Source organism: Arvicola amphibius, chromosome 2, assembly GCF_903992535.2.
Source record: "Arvicola amphibius chromosome 2, mArvAmp1.2, whole genome shotgun sequence".
Lineage (NCBI taxonomy): Eukaryota > Metazoa > Chordata > Mammalia > Rodentia > Cricetidae > Arvicola > Arvicola amphibius.
In genome coordinates, this window is record NC_052048.2 from 113000656 (window position 1) to 113013350 (window position 12695).

At 46.3% G+C, this 12695-nt stretch overlaps 1 protein-coding gene across 1 annotated transcript in view; it reads left to right on the forward strand.

The window, feature by feature from the left end:
- The first annotated feature begins 2297 nt into the window (after window positions 1-2297).
- The window catches only part of Lhcgr (luteinizing hormone/choriogonadotropin receptor), a 60187-nt gene continuing 49789 nt past the window's right edge, over window positions 2298-12695 (forward strand). The window contains exon 1 of the mRNA XM_038320514.1: window positions 2298-2470. Within this exon, the coding sequence (XP_038176442.1) occupies window positions 2298-2470 (173 nt within the window). The remainder of the gene's footprint in view (window positions 2471-12695) is intronic.

Sequence of the window (12695 nt, forward strand, 5' to 3'; positions counted from 1 at the left end):
TGTTGGGAAGCCCAGTGCTACTTCACCAGCACTACTGAAATCTGACAAAGCTAAAGATGGAGTCCAGCACGGTTTCAAGGTACATATGTGGATGCTGAGAATAGATGCAGTTCTGCTGTGAGGCTCTTGTCATGGGACCCACCGAGTATCAGCTACAGCCCTGAGCTTGGGTTTCACTGTCCATTTTCTTGTTCAGCAGTATGTATGGAGCACCAGCTTCAAACGAGAAGGCAGTACTAAGATCTATTGACAGGGGAAAGCAAAATCACATCCTTAACTGCAAGTTTTAAGCTACAGGTGCTAGTAAGGCTACGCTGAGGCACGTAAGACTCACAGGAAATGGGCAGGAGTCTGTCTTGAAACACAACCAGGAGTTAGCTAATGGAAAAACAGAAAAGGAAGAGGGGATCATGCAAGCTTTGGGAAGCGTGCAAGAAAACATGAAAACGTAAGTCAGAGATGACAGGTGGGCTTCTCTGACTTACGTTTTCATGTTTTCGTGCACGCTTCCCAAAGCTTGCATGAACTGATGGAACAGGGAACCAAACCGGGCTCTCTGAATGTGGCTGACGGTGGAGGAGGACTGAGAAACCAAGGACAATGGCAATGAATGTGAACTCTACAGCATGGACGGGCTCACTGTGAGCCTTAACCTTCACCTGGCGATGGATGGAGATAGAGACAGAGCCCCACATTGGAGCACCGGACTGAGCTCCCAAAGTTCTGATGAGGAGCAGAAGGAGAGAGATCATGAGAAAGAAAGTCAGAACCATGAGGGATGCGTTCACCCACTGAGACGGCAGGACAGAACTAATGGGAGACCACCAAGTCCACTTGGAATGGGACTGATGGAACCTGCGACCAAATCGGACTCTGAAAGTGGCTGATGGTGGAGGCTGACCGAGAAGCCAAGGACAATGGCGATGGGCTTGGTCTCTACGACATGGACGGGCTCTGTGTGAGCCTTGTCAGTTTGGTTGCTCGCCTTCCTGGACCTGGAGGGAGTTGGGAGGACCTTAGACTCAACATAGTGTAGAGAACCCTGATGGCTCTTTGGCCTGGAGAGGGAGGGAGTGGGGGTATGGGTGGAGGGGAGGGGAGGGAAGGGGGAGGAAGAGGGGAGGAGATGGCAATTTTTAATAAAAAATAAATAAACTGGAAAAAAAAAGAATCCTAGTGATAAAGACCATAACCTGGTGACTGGGGAAAGGGCCCTTGAGAAGTTCCCTCAGGGGAGATCTGTCCTTCTGATTCCCAGCCTGCAGGCTTTAGAGGTCTGCTCAGCTCTCACAGCCTACCTCTTCCAGAAAAAGTGCTAACATTTCTAGAGTTCAGAATTAATCCTTGGAAGGAACATAGCAGAGGGAAAGTAGTTCATTCCCAGGGTCGCTGTAAAATCTGTTCTTGTTTCCTTTGGGATTTAGAATCACAGAGCTCATAGCAGGGATTTTACAAGGGTGAAAGACTGGTAGACACAGGTCCAAACAGGATTCCTCCATCTGAAGGAAGGCTGACCAAAGAAATTGTGTATCTCGTGTGGCATTGAGTTCTTTCAGTAAGTGCCCTGCGAGTTTGACGTGACACTCAGATGTGGCATGAGGCAAGACATCTATGACAAAGGTTAAAGGACATTGGACACCCACGGAGTTAGGTGCTTGCACCGTGTAGTCATTTCCCCCATTCACGAAACAAATCTTTATTAACTGCAGAAAGAATACACAGTGAATCCGAATTGGATTTTTCTCTCAAAGACTTCGCAATACAGTGGGGAGACAGAGGACAGACCCAAATTGCTATGCTGAGAACAGTTACAAGCATGAGAAGTAGAGTGAGTCACCTGGGAAGTGGGGGAGGGAAAAGATACTTCGGATGGAGTATGGCGGCTGAGTGAGACACAGCCCAGCAGGCGCTTCTGCTCTTCTGATGTGGATAGAAGCAAGACACATTTCAGAAGTGCCACAGATCACCCCCACTTCACGCCCGTGGCAGGGCGGGATTCAGAACCCCTACCTCTCGCTAGAAGCACTTACGACATACCACTCTACTTTCTAACCTTTGGCTCAGTTGCAGGTTTAGTGTAGAGGACGGGTCGTTGGGAAGCAGCTATGGGGTAGCTGGTCACTGTCCCAGGTCAAGGAGAGCAGGGACTCGCCAGAGGCAGGGTGAGAGGGGAGGGCTGAAGCAGGCGGGGGCCGGCAGCTGGGAAGGCAGGCCGAGGGGCGGGCAGAGGTGGTGGTCGGCCCCCCGGGCGGTCCAGGATACTGGCCCAGTCAGGAGCTCACACTGGCTGGCGGGCCATGGGGCAACGCGCCCCAGCGCTGAGACTGCTGCAGGCACTGGCGATTCTGGTGCTAAAGCCATCACTGCTGCAGCCCTGGGAGCTGCCAGGGTCGCGCTGCCCCGAGCCCTGTGACTGCGCCCCTGACGGTGCCCTGCGCTGCCCCGGCCCTCGCGACGGCCTCACCCGACTGTGAGTACATGGTGCCCCAGGTGCCCCTGCCTTTTGCTGCTCTGGAAAGCAGGATATAGCCCTCTCACCCTTGCCAGTGATGAGGACCCAGAGTTTTAGGCTGTTTTTGTCTGTGCAGCCCAGACCTCTTCTTTCCTCATGGGGAAATCTGAGGCAGGTAACTTAAAACTATCCCAAAGCCACAGGAGGTCTCTCTTTGTCTCTGCCTGAAGGCCTGATTAATCCAGTAGCCCTCCTTCGCCTGTGTTCTCTGCCTGAGCAGTCTGAGTGGTTCTGAGCCTTGGGCAGCTGGGTCTAGGTAGGCTGCTGTGGGCTCCGTACCTGCCCTTGGTCATCTAGAAGCAAAGGGCTCAGGCCCTGGGGCCAAGGGTAACCTGATCTGTCAACAGTGATGATGACTGCCAGGCCTCCAGTCACCAGGTCGCCCATAAGTGCCTGTGGCAGTGTGCTTGCCACTCAGCCTGGTTAGCTGTGCAAGGAAGAAAAGCCCGTTTTCTGACTTCTGGTGTGCCACCCACAGACGCGAGAGGAAGGCCACCCTTCCTGAAGCCGTGGGTTAAAAACAGGAGGGGACCATTAGTGCTAAGATACCAAATGTCCTTCCATTTAGGAAAGGGTTCCTCACATTGCATGATCCTGTTAATGTGGAAATAAACAGACAGACTGGTAGGTTAGTAGTTCCCAGGGGCTGGGGTGGGTGTCTGCTAATGGCTGTAAGGTTAGGGGTGATGAAATTTTTCAAAGCTTAGAATGTGGTAATGGCTTCCCATAAAAATATTAAAGCCATCATTTGAAAATGGGTGGATTTTACATTACATGACTTTCATCCCAATAAAAGCACCAAATAAAGTAGGAGGTAGCACAAACGCACAGTGGGGGGAGGAGGTCTTCCCAGTGCTCCTTAACCACGGCTATGATGGGGGAGGAATGAAACCCTAGCTTGCCCCCTTGGGAGGCATCCTTGCCAGCTTTGTGGAGGAATTGAGGTATCCTGAGCATTTGATCAGCTCCCTGTGGACAAGTTAATGGCCTTCTAGGGATAGTCATGGGCATGAGAACAGTTAAGGTGGAGGGGTTCTCTTAATTGGTTTCCATTAACTATCTTGGCAGCTCTATTCCCTGAAGGTGATGGCCATGCTAATAGAATTTGTTTCAATCAATTGACAAATCCATGGAACCTGCCTCCCAAGTTCTGGCCTTGTCCTTCTGTGACAAGCCTCCTGTATTGCGCTTACAAGTGCCACTGTCGCTAACAGCCCTTCCTGCACACCTGGCTTGTACACTTTAGACGACTCTGAGATCTAACTAGAAGGAATCCCTTGTTCCAGGTCCCTAAGTGGCGAAGAGAGACTTTCTTAATTACCTTTCTGCAGTTATTTGTCTTTCTAAGAAAATTGCTTTTCCTTTAATTAAAAAACTGCTTCCAGCTTCTCCAGCTTTGGTACTGGGTGGAAACTGACTGTAGCTAAGGATGGAGAAGAGACAGATAAGTCAAGTCCTAAGCTCTTTGATGCTAAGCTGTTCACATGTTGCCTCAAGAGGGGACCGCTGATAAACCCCTTCCCTGAAGAAAGCTGAAGTGACGCTCCTTCACTGCCCTGCAACATGGTTTAAACAAGCCTTCAGAGTGGTTGCCCTGCTCACTATGGCTAAGTGGGAGGTAGGAACAATAAAATTACACTGAGAAACTCTGGTTCTCTAGAAGGGGTTGGTTCTGGAAGCTTAGGAGGGATCCTAGAGAATTCTCAGCATCCTCCACAGGCCCTCCCTTAACATCCGCCAACCAGAGCATCCTCTTGTAGACATTTAGAACACCCCGCACCAAGCATGGCAACTCCTACAAGGCTTCCTGAAGATCAGGTGACTGAGAAATAATCTTGTCCTTTGGGGGCGAGAGCTCTGTGAAGGTAGAGCCATTGTAGGAATAACACTGAGAACCCAACATCCATGTAAAAACAGGTGTTTACTTAAAAAAAAAATAGAAAGGTTGCCACTTCAAAGCAATGTTTCTCCAAGTGTGAACTTGAGGCCGCAAAGGAACATCTCCAGGCTAGGCGTGGATCCCAGGCCTATCGTACTGAATCAGAAACTCTGGGAACTCCCCAGAGAACTCTCCAAAGCCTTGCTCTTCACGGTGGTATAAACTTCCTCCAGCTATAAGTGTCCTCGCCCCATCACCCCCTCTGTACATATGCCTATTCAGTGGAAGAAGAAAGCATAAATTTAAAAGCTCAAAGTCAGAGACAGGTGGAAACCAACCAGAACAATGGAAGGTTTGGTTTGGTTTTCTTCAAAGAAGAATACAAGAAAAATTCCATAAGAAAGGACAGGCAGAGGACACCAGACATGAGGAAAGGATGTATTTGTTAGAGTGAGCTACTGAGGTGGAGTAGGAGGGAAGCAACAGTCTAAGAACTTAAGGGAAGGGTTACTCTTAGGACAAGGGTCATCTGTGTGCTGAAGAAATGTGTGTAGACAAAGGTATAACTCAATGTTGAAGTAAAGCAGAGGGCCACAGACTGTTGAGCCCATCACAAATGTATCATATATGTTGAGAAATGAATGAAGCAACAAAAAATCATCACAAGACAGAAACATACTCTGGATAATGAATTATCTGAAGTGAACACAAAAGAGAGAGCTGAGGTTTTTGAATCAAGGCTTCCAGAAGAGAGCTATGCCGGCTAGCCTTTGCAGAGGGGAAGGGGGCACCCTAGCTGTGGCAGGGAAAGGAGGGGAAATACCTCACAGTGCCTCAGAATTCAACAGTGTCCCTAGTAGATACATCTGTGCTTTAATCTGTCCAGATGCTGAAGATTCTGCCTCCTAAGATCTTTGTCTGAGGTTCACTATTTGGTTTGAAAAGAAGAACAAAGGGTGCGTGAGTGATAATTGCTAATCACTGACAACACGCTGCTGGCAATTTTTCAAAATGGCATTGTTCAAACTATTCATATTTTCCGCCCCTTGCATTTCTCATTAAAGACATAAGCGTTTAAAACCTGAGTTATAACACAAGAAGCAACCTCCTACGTTCTCGTTTTTTAATAGGGGGAGGGGGTAAATGGAAAAAAATAATTTAAAATTTTTCCTTTCTTCTTACTAGCTCTAGGCAACTGGTAGAAGGGAGGGGGAACTCTCACCTTGCACATAGTTATAGAAAGATTTTGTCTCTATGACAACAGAAAAGTTGATCTTCTTGATATTGAAACAGCTTCTGAAAACTTGTAAGTAAATGCTAATAATAATCGTGGCAATTTATTGTTTGCACGCTGTGCCTTCTAAACATAGACCAAGTTTCCAGCTGTTTGTGTGTGTCACAACCCAGAGACTCTCTGTAAGGAGAAACATGAGGACCTACCAGTCCAGTGTGCCTGGACGGTGAGCATCGTGACACTTCCCTGAGTCCCTTTCTACCCTCCAGGGGGATCAGGGTCCAATCAGTTCTCAGTGCAGTGACACCGGCACACTGGGAGAGGGGAACTCGCCCAGGAGACCAGGGTAAGAGGAGAAAGAGGACATAAGACTCTGAGAAACGTAGGGAGCCGCTGAATCACAGGGGCCAAGTACTCCAGAGGAAGACTAGGGACCCAGGAGAAGAAAGGGGACATTGGAACAGAGAAGGAGGAAACAAAACGTGTGTAAGAAACACAGGTTCCACCAGAGGGCCTGGCTAGAAAGAAGAGAACACAGCTGAGTGGCTTCTTCCTCTTCTTCCTCTCCCAGACCTTTTGGAGAAAAAAAAATGCAAATTTTAAAGGAAGATAGAAAGTCATCAGAAATCTTTGATTCATACAAAAAGAGAGAAAATAGCCTGTTAACTAATGCAAGTCATTGTTTGATGCTTGCATGCAAAGAGATCAAGCACAAACTCTAAGTAGGAATCTCTTCCTTCACCATGCTTGCTACGCACAGCACACACACACACACACACACACACACACATGCGCACCTCCACTCACATCTTTCTTCCATATTTTATCGAGGCAGGTGTCTGAACCTCAGTACCTAAACATTTGAGGGCAGAGGTGGTTTATTGTGGAGGACTGGTAAACCAGGATCCCTGATCCCTGACTACTAGATACCAGTAGTATTGTTCTCCCATGTTACGACAAGCCAAAATAAAGACACCTCGTAGGGGCAAATCTTCCCTCAGCTCTTAATTTTCAATGTGCCAGACTGAGAGCCCTTTGAAGAAGTCTGATTTAACTCAGAAGTCCCAGAATTCCAGAAGCATTACAATTAAAATGTTTAACAGTCCTCATGATATTGAAATGAGGGGACAGGTTAGATGTGGCAGTGCAGGTCTGTAATCCCAGCACTCAGGAGGCTAAGGCAGGAGGATTGTTCTATTTCCAGGAATTTAAGGTCAGCATTGTTTACACTGGGAGTGCAAAGTCAGCCTGGAAAACCTGAGTACATACATAGCTGAACAGAAAAAACCAATGCAAGAAGTTGAATATGTGTGCTAACACGCGCCACATCTAAACATCACAAACCTCTCTACTCTAGACGGGTAGTGGGGAGGGTTCTGTGGGTAGTCAAGGGAGTTCTTTGTATCTCCGTCCTGTGTCAGCATCCAGACCCTGCAATCTACTGGCACTCTCTCTGTCTGTCCTTTGAAAGGCAAATAGCAGCTGCAGCTCCAGAGAACCAAGACCTGGTTGGCAATGTAAGTCAGTGATAGCACTTGCTTGGTAGACATGGGAACCTAGGTTCATCCCCAATACTGCAATCTGCAACCTGTCAATCAACTAGTCAGTAAGACAAGAGGTGGGGACTACAACTTATTCATATGACTTTACCCATCTAAATTGGTTTAATAATGACTCCACATCCAGGGAGCCATTAAAACAACAACAGTAATAACAACCAAGGCAAGTGCATTAGGTCACACAGGTTCCCAGAGCAGGGAACACCAGCTAACACATCACATGAAAGTATCTACAGAACAGATGAGAAAGCCTTCCAAACTCCTGCAAGAACTTGGGACTTCCTAGAGAAGTCTGAACTTCCATTCAGACACAGTTTTTTCAGTCATGCTTGGAAAGCAATTCTTACATCTGGTTGAGCTGATAAAGAGTCTCCTTGCACCAAGCTATAGGAAGACCAGGTTTGGGTTTTGAAAATCATCCTTTAGGAGAAAGTAAATAATGCCCATAGCAGAATACTAAACACAAACGGCCCCTAAAATCTCAATGCAAAGGCATGGAAACCAATTGGATAACATAAGGATCTCTTTGGCTGTAGAAGTAGATATTCATTTTGAAAACAAGTTCCTTGAGCTGTCTGGGATTGTGATTGTTTAACTCAAAAATATGTGAATTTAAGGCTCATTTCTGCTTATTCACCAACCACTCTCTGCCTCTCAAGACCATTCATTTCTTTTTCATTTGTTATATTGATTTAGTTGGGGCTGAAGAGATGACTCAGTAGTTATGAACACATATGCTCTTGCAGAGGACCCAAGTTTGGTTCCCAGTATCCATACCAGGCAGCTCACAACTGTCTGTAACACCAGTTTCAGGAATTCATTCTGACCCCTTCCCTGCCTCTGTGGGCATTTGCAAGCACATGGTGTGCAAAAACTGAGGCAGATGCAAACCTACACATACGCACACATGTACACACACCACAGAGAGAGAAAGAGAGAGAGAGAGAGAGAGAGAGAGAGAGAGAGAGAGAGAGTCAATGTTTTGAAAAGAAAACTTTATTTTTATGTTGTATGTATGAGTATTTGACTGCATGTATGTGTATGCACCACCTGGGACTCTGGTGCCCAGTGAAGGCAGAAGAAAGTATCGGATCCCTGGAACAACAGATGTTTGGTTGTCAGCATCATGAGAGTGCTAGAAATAAAACTGGATCCTCTGAAAGAGCAGCAAGTGATCTTAACCAATGGTCTTTCCAGCTTCAGCCTCCATTTCTCGAAGTAAGGTAACAAAAAACTCTTGCCGAAATACTATCTCTCAGAGCAGCAGCCCTCAGGGTGCCCTAACCGTGTGCAACCCCAATTGTTCAGAAGGTTTGGCAGTTGAGTCAGGACCATAAAGAGAAGCTTTGCTGTTCACTTCAAACCGAAGAGAGCAGGCTCCTTAGAACAGATGTTCCTTGTGCCTGCAATTCTTCTTGGTTAGAGAAAAATATAGGTTTTAATGAAAATTAGCAAATTTCCTGCCAGATCTTTTGTTTTTGTTTGGTTATTGAGAAGAGAATTAAAAGAATACCACTCACCAGACTCTGGCTTGTGGGTTGTCTCTGGGAGCTTCTCCACTGAGTCTTCATTTATTTTCAGCTTCCTTGCTTTGGAAGATGACACCCTTCCAGGCAGCAAAGTCCTCACAGCTGCTCTGCCCTTGGCCTTGAACTATAACCCCCTAATAACACCTGAACCAAATTCAGAAAAGCCCAGTCTGAAAACCAAACTCTACTTGCAGAAGGAAGGCTTTTGCCCTTCTCTGCTGTGACAGCTGCCCTTGATTCTGATGCCTGGAAGTTACTCCTGGATCCCTACCTCCTCATGGCCATCATCAGTGGTGTCCTTGAGCCCTGGGGTAGGGATGCTCTAGTGTGACAAGCACAGCCCCTAAGTGGTTTCAATTGATTGGGAGGACAATGCTAGGCAGTCTGGATTCTAACACAGGCGTCTTCCCTAATTTTCACTGTAGGCTTGTCTAAAATGGCTCTAGTGTGATAGTGTGATGGCTCTAGTGTGACAATTCTACTGTGATGGCTCTTGCCTCTGACTGGAGCTCTGTTTGAAGAGGATAAGCACAGCAACAAAGCCAAAGTATTAGAAAATTGAGTATTCACGAATGACAACATATTATCGTAATAAGCTGGTGGTGCAGGAAGACTGAAAACTTCACAGCCCAGATCTACCACCACACAGCATCTGCCTTCCACAGCCCAGAAGCACCACCACACAACACCATCTGCCATCCACAGCCCAGATACACCACCACACAACAGCACCTGCCATCCAAGAGCATTAGAGAAAATGATCCACTGGTTCTACTCAACCTGGGATGCAAATAAGTTAAAAATCTAAAAATAAAAGAGCTCATTATTGCCTGGAGTCTAATATTCTGACAACCCTGTGTGAACCGCCTCTGAAATATCCCTCTCCAGGACCAAGATGATTTCAGACTTAGATGCCCTTCATAAGACTGCCAGGCTCCTTTCAAGTCCTTCTCTTTCCTCATTTCCCATCTGCAGGCTTCAGGCTAGATTCTGAAAATGTTCAGGTCTGACTTGCTGACCATTTAAGATCTATACTCTGAAATACAGCTCCAAAACCCCAAGCCTTGACGTCCAGGAACCGTATAAGAGAAAGGGCCAGTGTTCAGATGACTGAAGGAAATGCAGGTGATTACAATCTGGAAGATCACATAGTGGAGATCAGCGGTAGGAACCATCTTTTTTTAGCCAAAATAGCGAAGAAGCCTTGGTAAAGGACTAGTTGACCAAGGTGAGTTTTGTAATTTCAGGTACCTCAGTTCCATCCTCAGATTAATTAGCAGTATTTGGTATATCAGCTGCAGCCCATATTTACATGTTCAGTTCCAAAGGAAAAAGGAGAAAGTCATTTTGAAGTGCTGGGCATGAGAAACTTATAATGAATAAAGGAGCTTCCTGAAGCATATCTGTTGGGTTGCTGCCCTGACAATGTAATATTCTCTACCTCTGAGAAATATTTTTGAGAAATCATTACGGATGACACAGCCATTCCCTGGGGAGAATTCAACATGGAGTTTCATTTACCAGAGTTATTCTTGTCATGTTATATTATTGCTGGAAGAATTCTAGTTTAGAGGGCACATTGAGTTATTTTGCTCTGTGTCTTTAGAAAACTTTAAATGGATTTTGAGTAAGAGCTTAGATGTGTTTACCATTTTCCTCAGAGGCTTTATATTTTTAATTTAGTTGTTGCACAAATGACTTGGAAAAGCCATTATCCACAGAATCTCCTCTTCGTTCACAGGGCATTTCATGGACTCCTTGCAGGAGCTTCCTGGGTGCTCTGGAAATGACCATCTTAGAGGAGAGTCACTCAAACTGCACTTCCCACTGGGGAAGTTCCAACTGGCTGGAATGGTTTAAATCAAGGAGCAAATGTGAACTCTCAAAGTGGCTCCCTAGAGTCAAAACATTTCACAGAAAGTTGTTCTCTGTCATCCCCCTAAAAGGTTACCAAGTGGGGCTTGTAAAAAGCTGAGTCTAAGAGAAAAGTACCAAGTGGGGATGGCCACCCTTGCTCACAGTCCTCCCATCCCTGACCAGTGGAGAGGCAAAGTGAAGAACAAGTAACGTGTACTTTATAGACGCAAGAGTGACCCAGGACAAATAGAATTTGGAGTCCAACTCCAAATTACTGAACCTGTCCTTGCTGGCCCCTGCCAAGGAATTGGAGTTGTGAGGCACAGTCCATACAGCCTCAACCGTTCACAGCAAAAAGCTACGAATAGAGGAGCAGCCTGAGTGCCTGTCCTGTGCTAAGGGTTGGGTTAATACTGTGTAAGATTTTTTAAGTGTGATATTTTATTAGTTATTTGAGAACTGAATACAATGAATTGATAATATTCACTCTTACTCCTCCCCCGGCCTAACTCCTCTCAGATCTATCTCTCTGTGCCCCTGGCCAGCTTCACAATCTCACTTAAATAATAATAATAATAACCTACCAAGTCCAATTTAAAGTGCCCACACACTCACACACTGGAAAGTGATAAGCTTACTAGGGACCACACCCTTAAAGAAAACTGACTCTCTGTCTTCCAGAAGCCATCAACTGGCAGCAGCTCTTGAGGAGTTGGGGATGATGAGCCTCCCTTGCAGCCATCACAGCTGGTTCCAGTTGATGAGTGTAGCAATCTCGTCATGTTGAGAAGACACTGTTTCACTCTGTTCCCCTGACCTCTGGCAGTCACAGTCTTTCTGCCCACTCTTCTGCAATGGAGTCTTAGCCTTGATGGCGGGGGGGGGGGGGGGCATATGCAGATGTCCCATTTCCGGCTGAGCACTCCATGACACTTACTTTCTTTCCTGTGGTCAGGGATGAGTTTCTGCATTAGCTACTGTCTATTAGACAAGGAAACCTCACTGTGAAGGGCTGAGAGCTATGCTAATCCATGGGCATAGAGATGGGAATTTGGAGGGCAGTTTGATACAGTGCATTCTCAGCCAAATTCTTTTTACAAGTAAAGCATTTTCTCCTGTGGAGTAAGCCTTAAATACAACCAGAAAGTAGTAGCCAACCTAACATTCATGCCACTATTAGTCAGGTCATATCTTGTCACACTGTCATTGTTGCAATTAATCAAGTTTAGAGCCGAGTAATGTAGTGTGGAGCTGCGGGCGGCTTCCCGCTGCCCTGCTCTCGGCCACTGGCTAGCTTAAAACCCGAAATAACAACACACAAACTGTATTCTTTTAAACACTGCCTGGCCCATTATTTTCAGCCTCTTATTTTCTAATTCTCACATCTCTTGCTTTAACCCATATTGAATAATCTGTGTAGCACCACGAAGTGGTACCTTACCGTTTAGTTTTTAGCATACGTCCATCTTGGGCTGGAGCTTCATCGCATCTGGCCTGGTGGCTGGCTTCATGGCATCTCTCTCTCTGAGGAGAGGCATGGCAGTCTGACTAACTTAGGAGAGGCGTGGCATCTGACTGAGCCATCTACCTCACTTCCTTCTTCCTGTTCTGTCTACTCCACCCACCTAAGGGCTGGCCAATCAAATGGGCCAGGCAGTTTCTTTATTAGCCAATGATAGTCCTCCATCAGAGTAAGACTGTTGATGACATTTTTAGTACCAGCTGCCTACACAGCCCCTTCCAGTCCTGGGAACTAGCCAGTAGGGAGGAAATCAACTTGATGAGTTCCAACCTGATCTCTCCATGATCTGGAACCAAAGTGTGTGGCACCTTCAGAAACAGGGTCTTATCCTTGAGTTCTTGTGGGCAACTAAGAGCAGTGAGAATAGCCCTTATTACTTTGGGGGGTCTCCCTGACACCCCTGACGAACAACTTGAGAGAAGTATTCCATACCTGGCACTGGACTTTGCATTTGACAGCCCATAGCTTCTGGGAAAAAATGTTGTCTTAGTCACTGTTCTATTGCTGTAAAGAGACCCCATGGCAAAGGCAACTCATAAAAGAACACATTTAATTGGGGGTTCACTTACAGTTTCAGAGAGTGAGTCCTTTATCATCATTGTA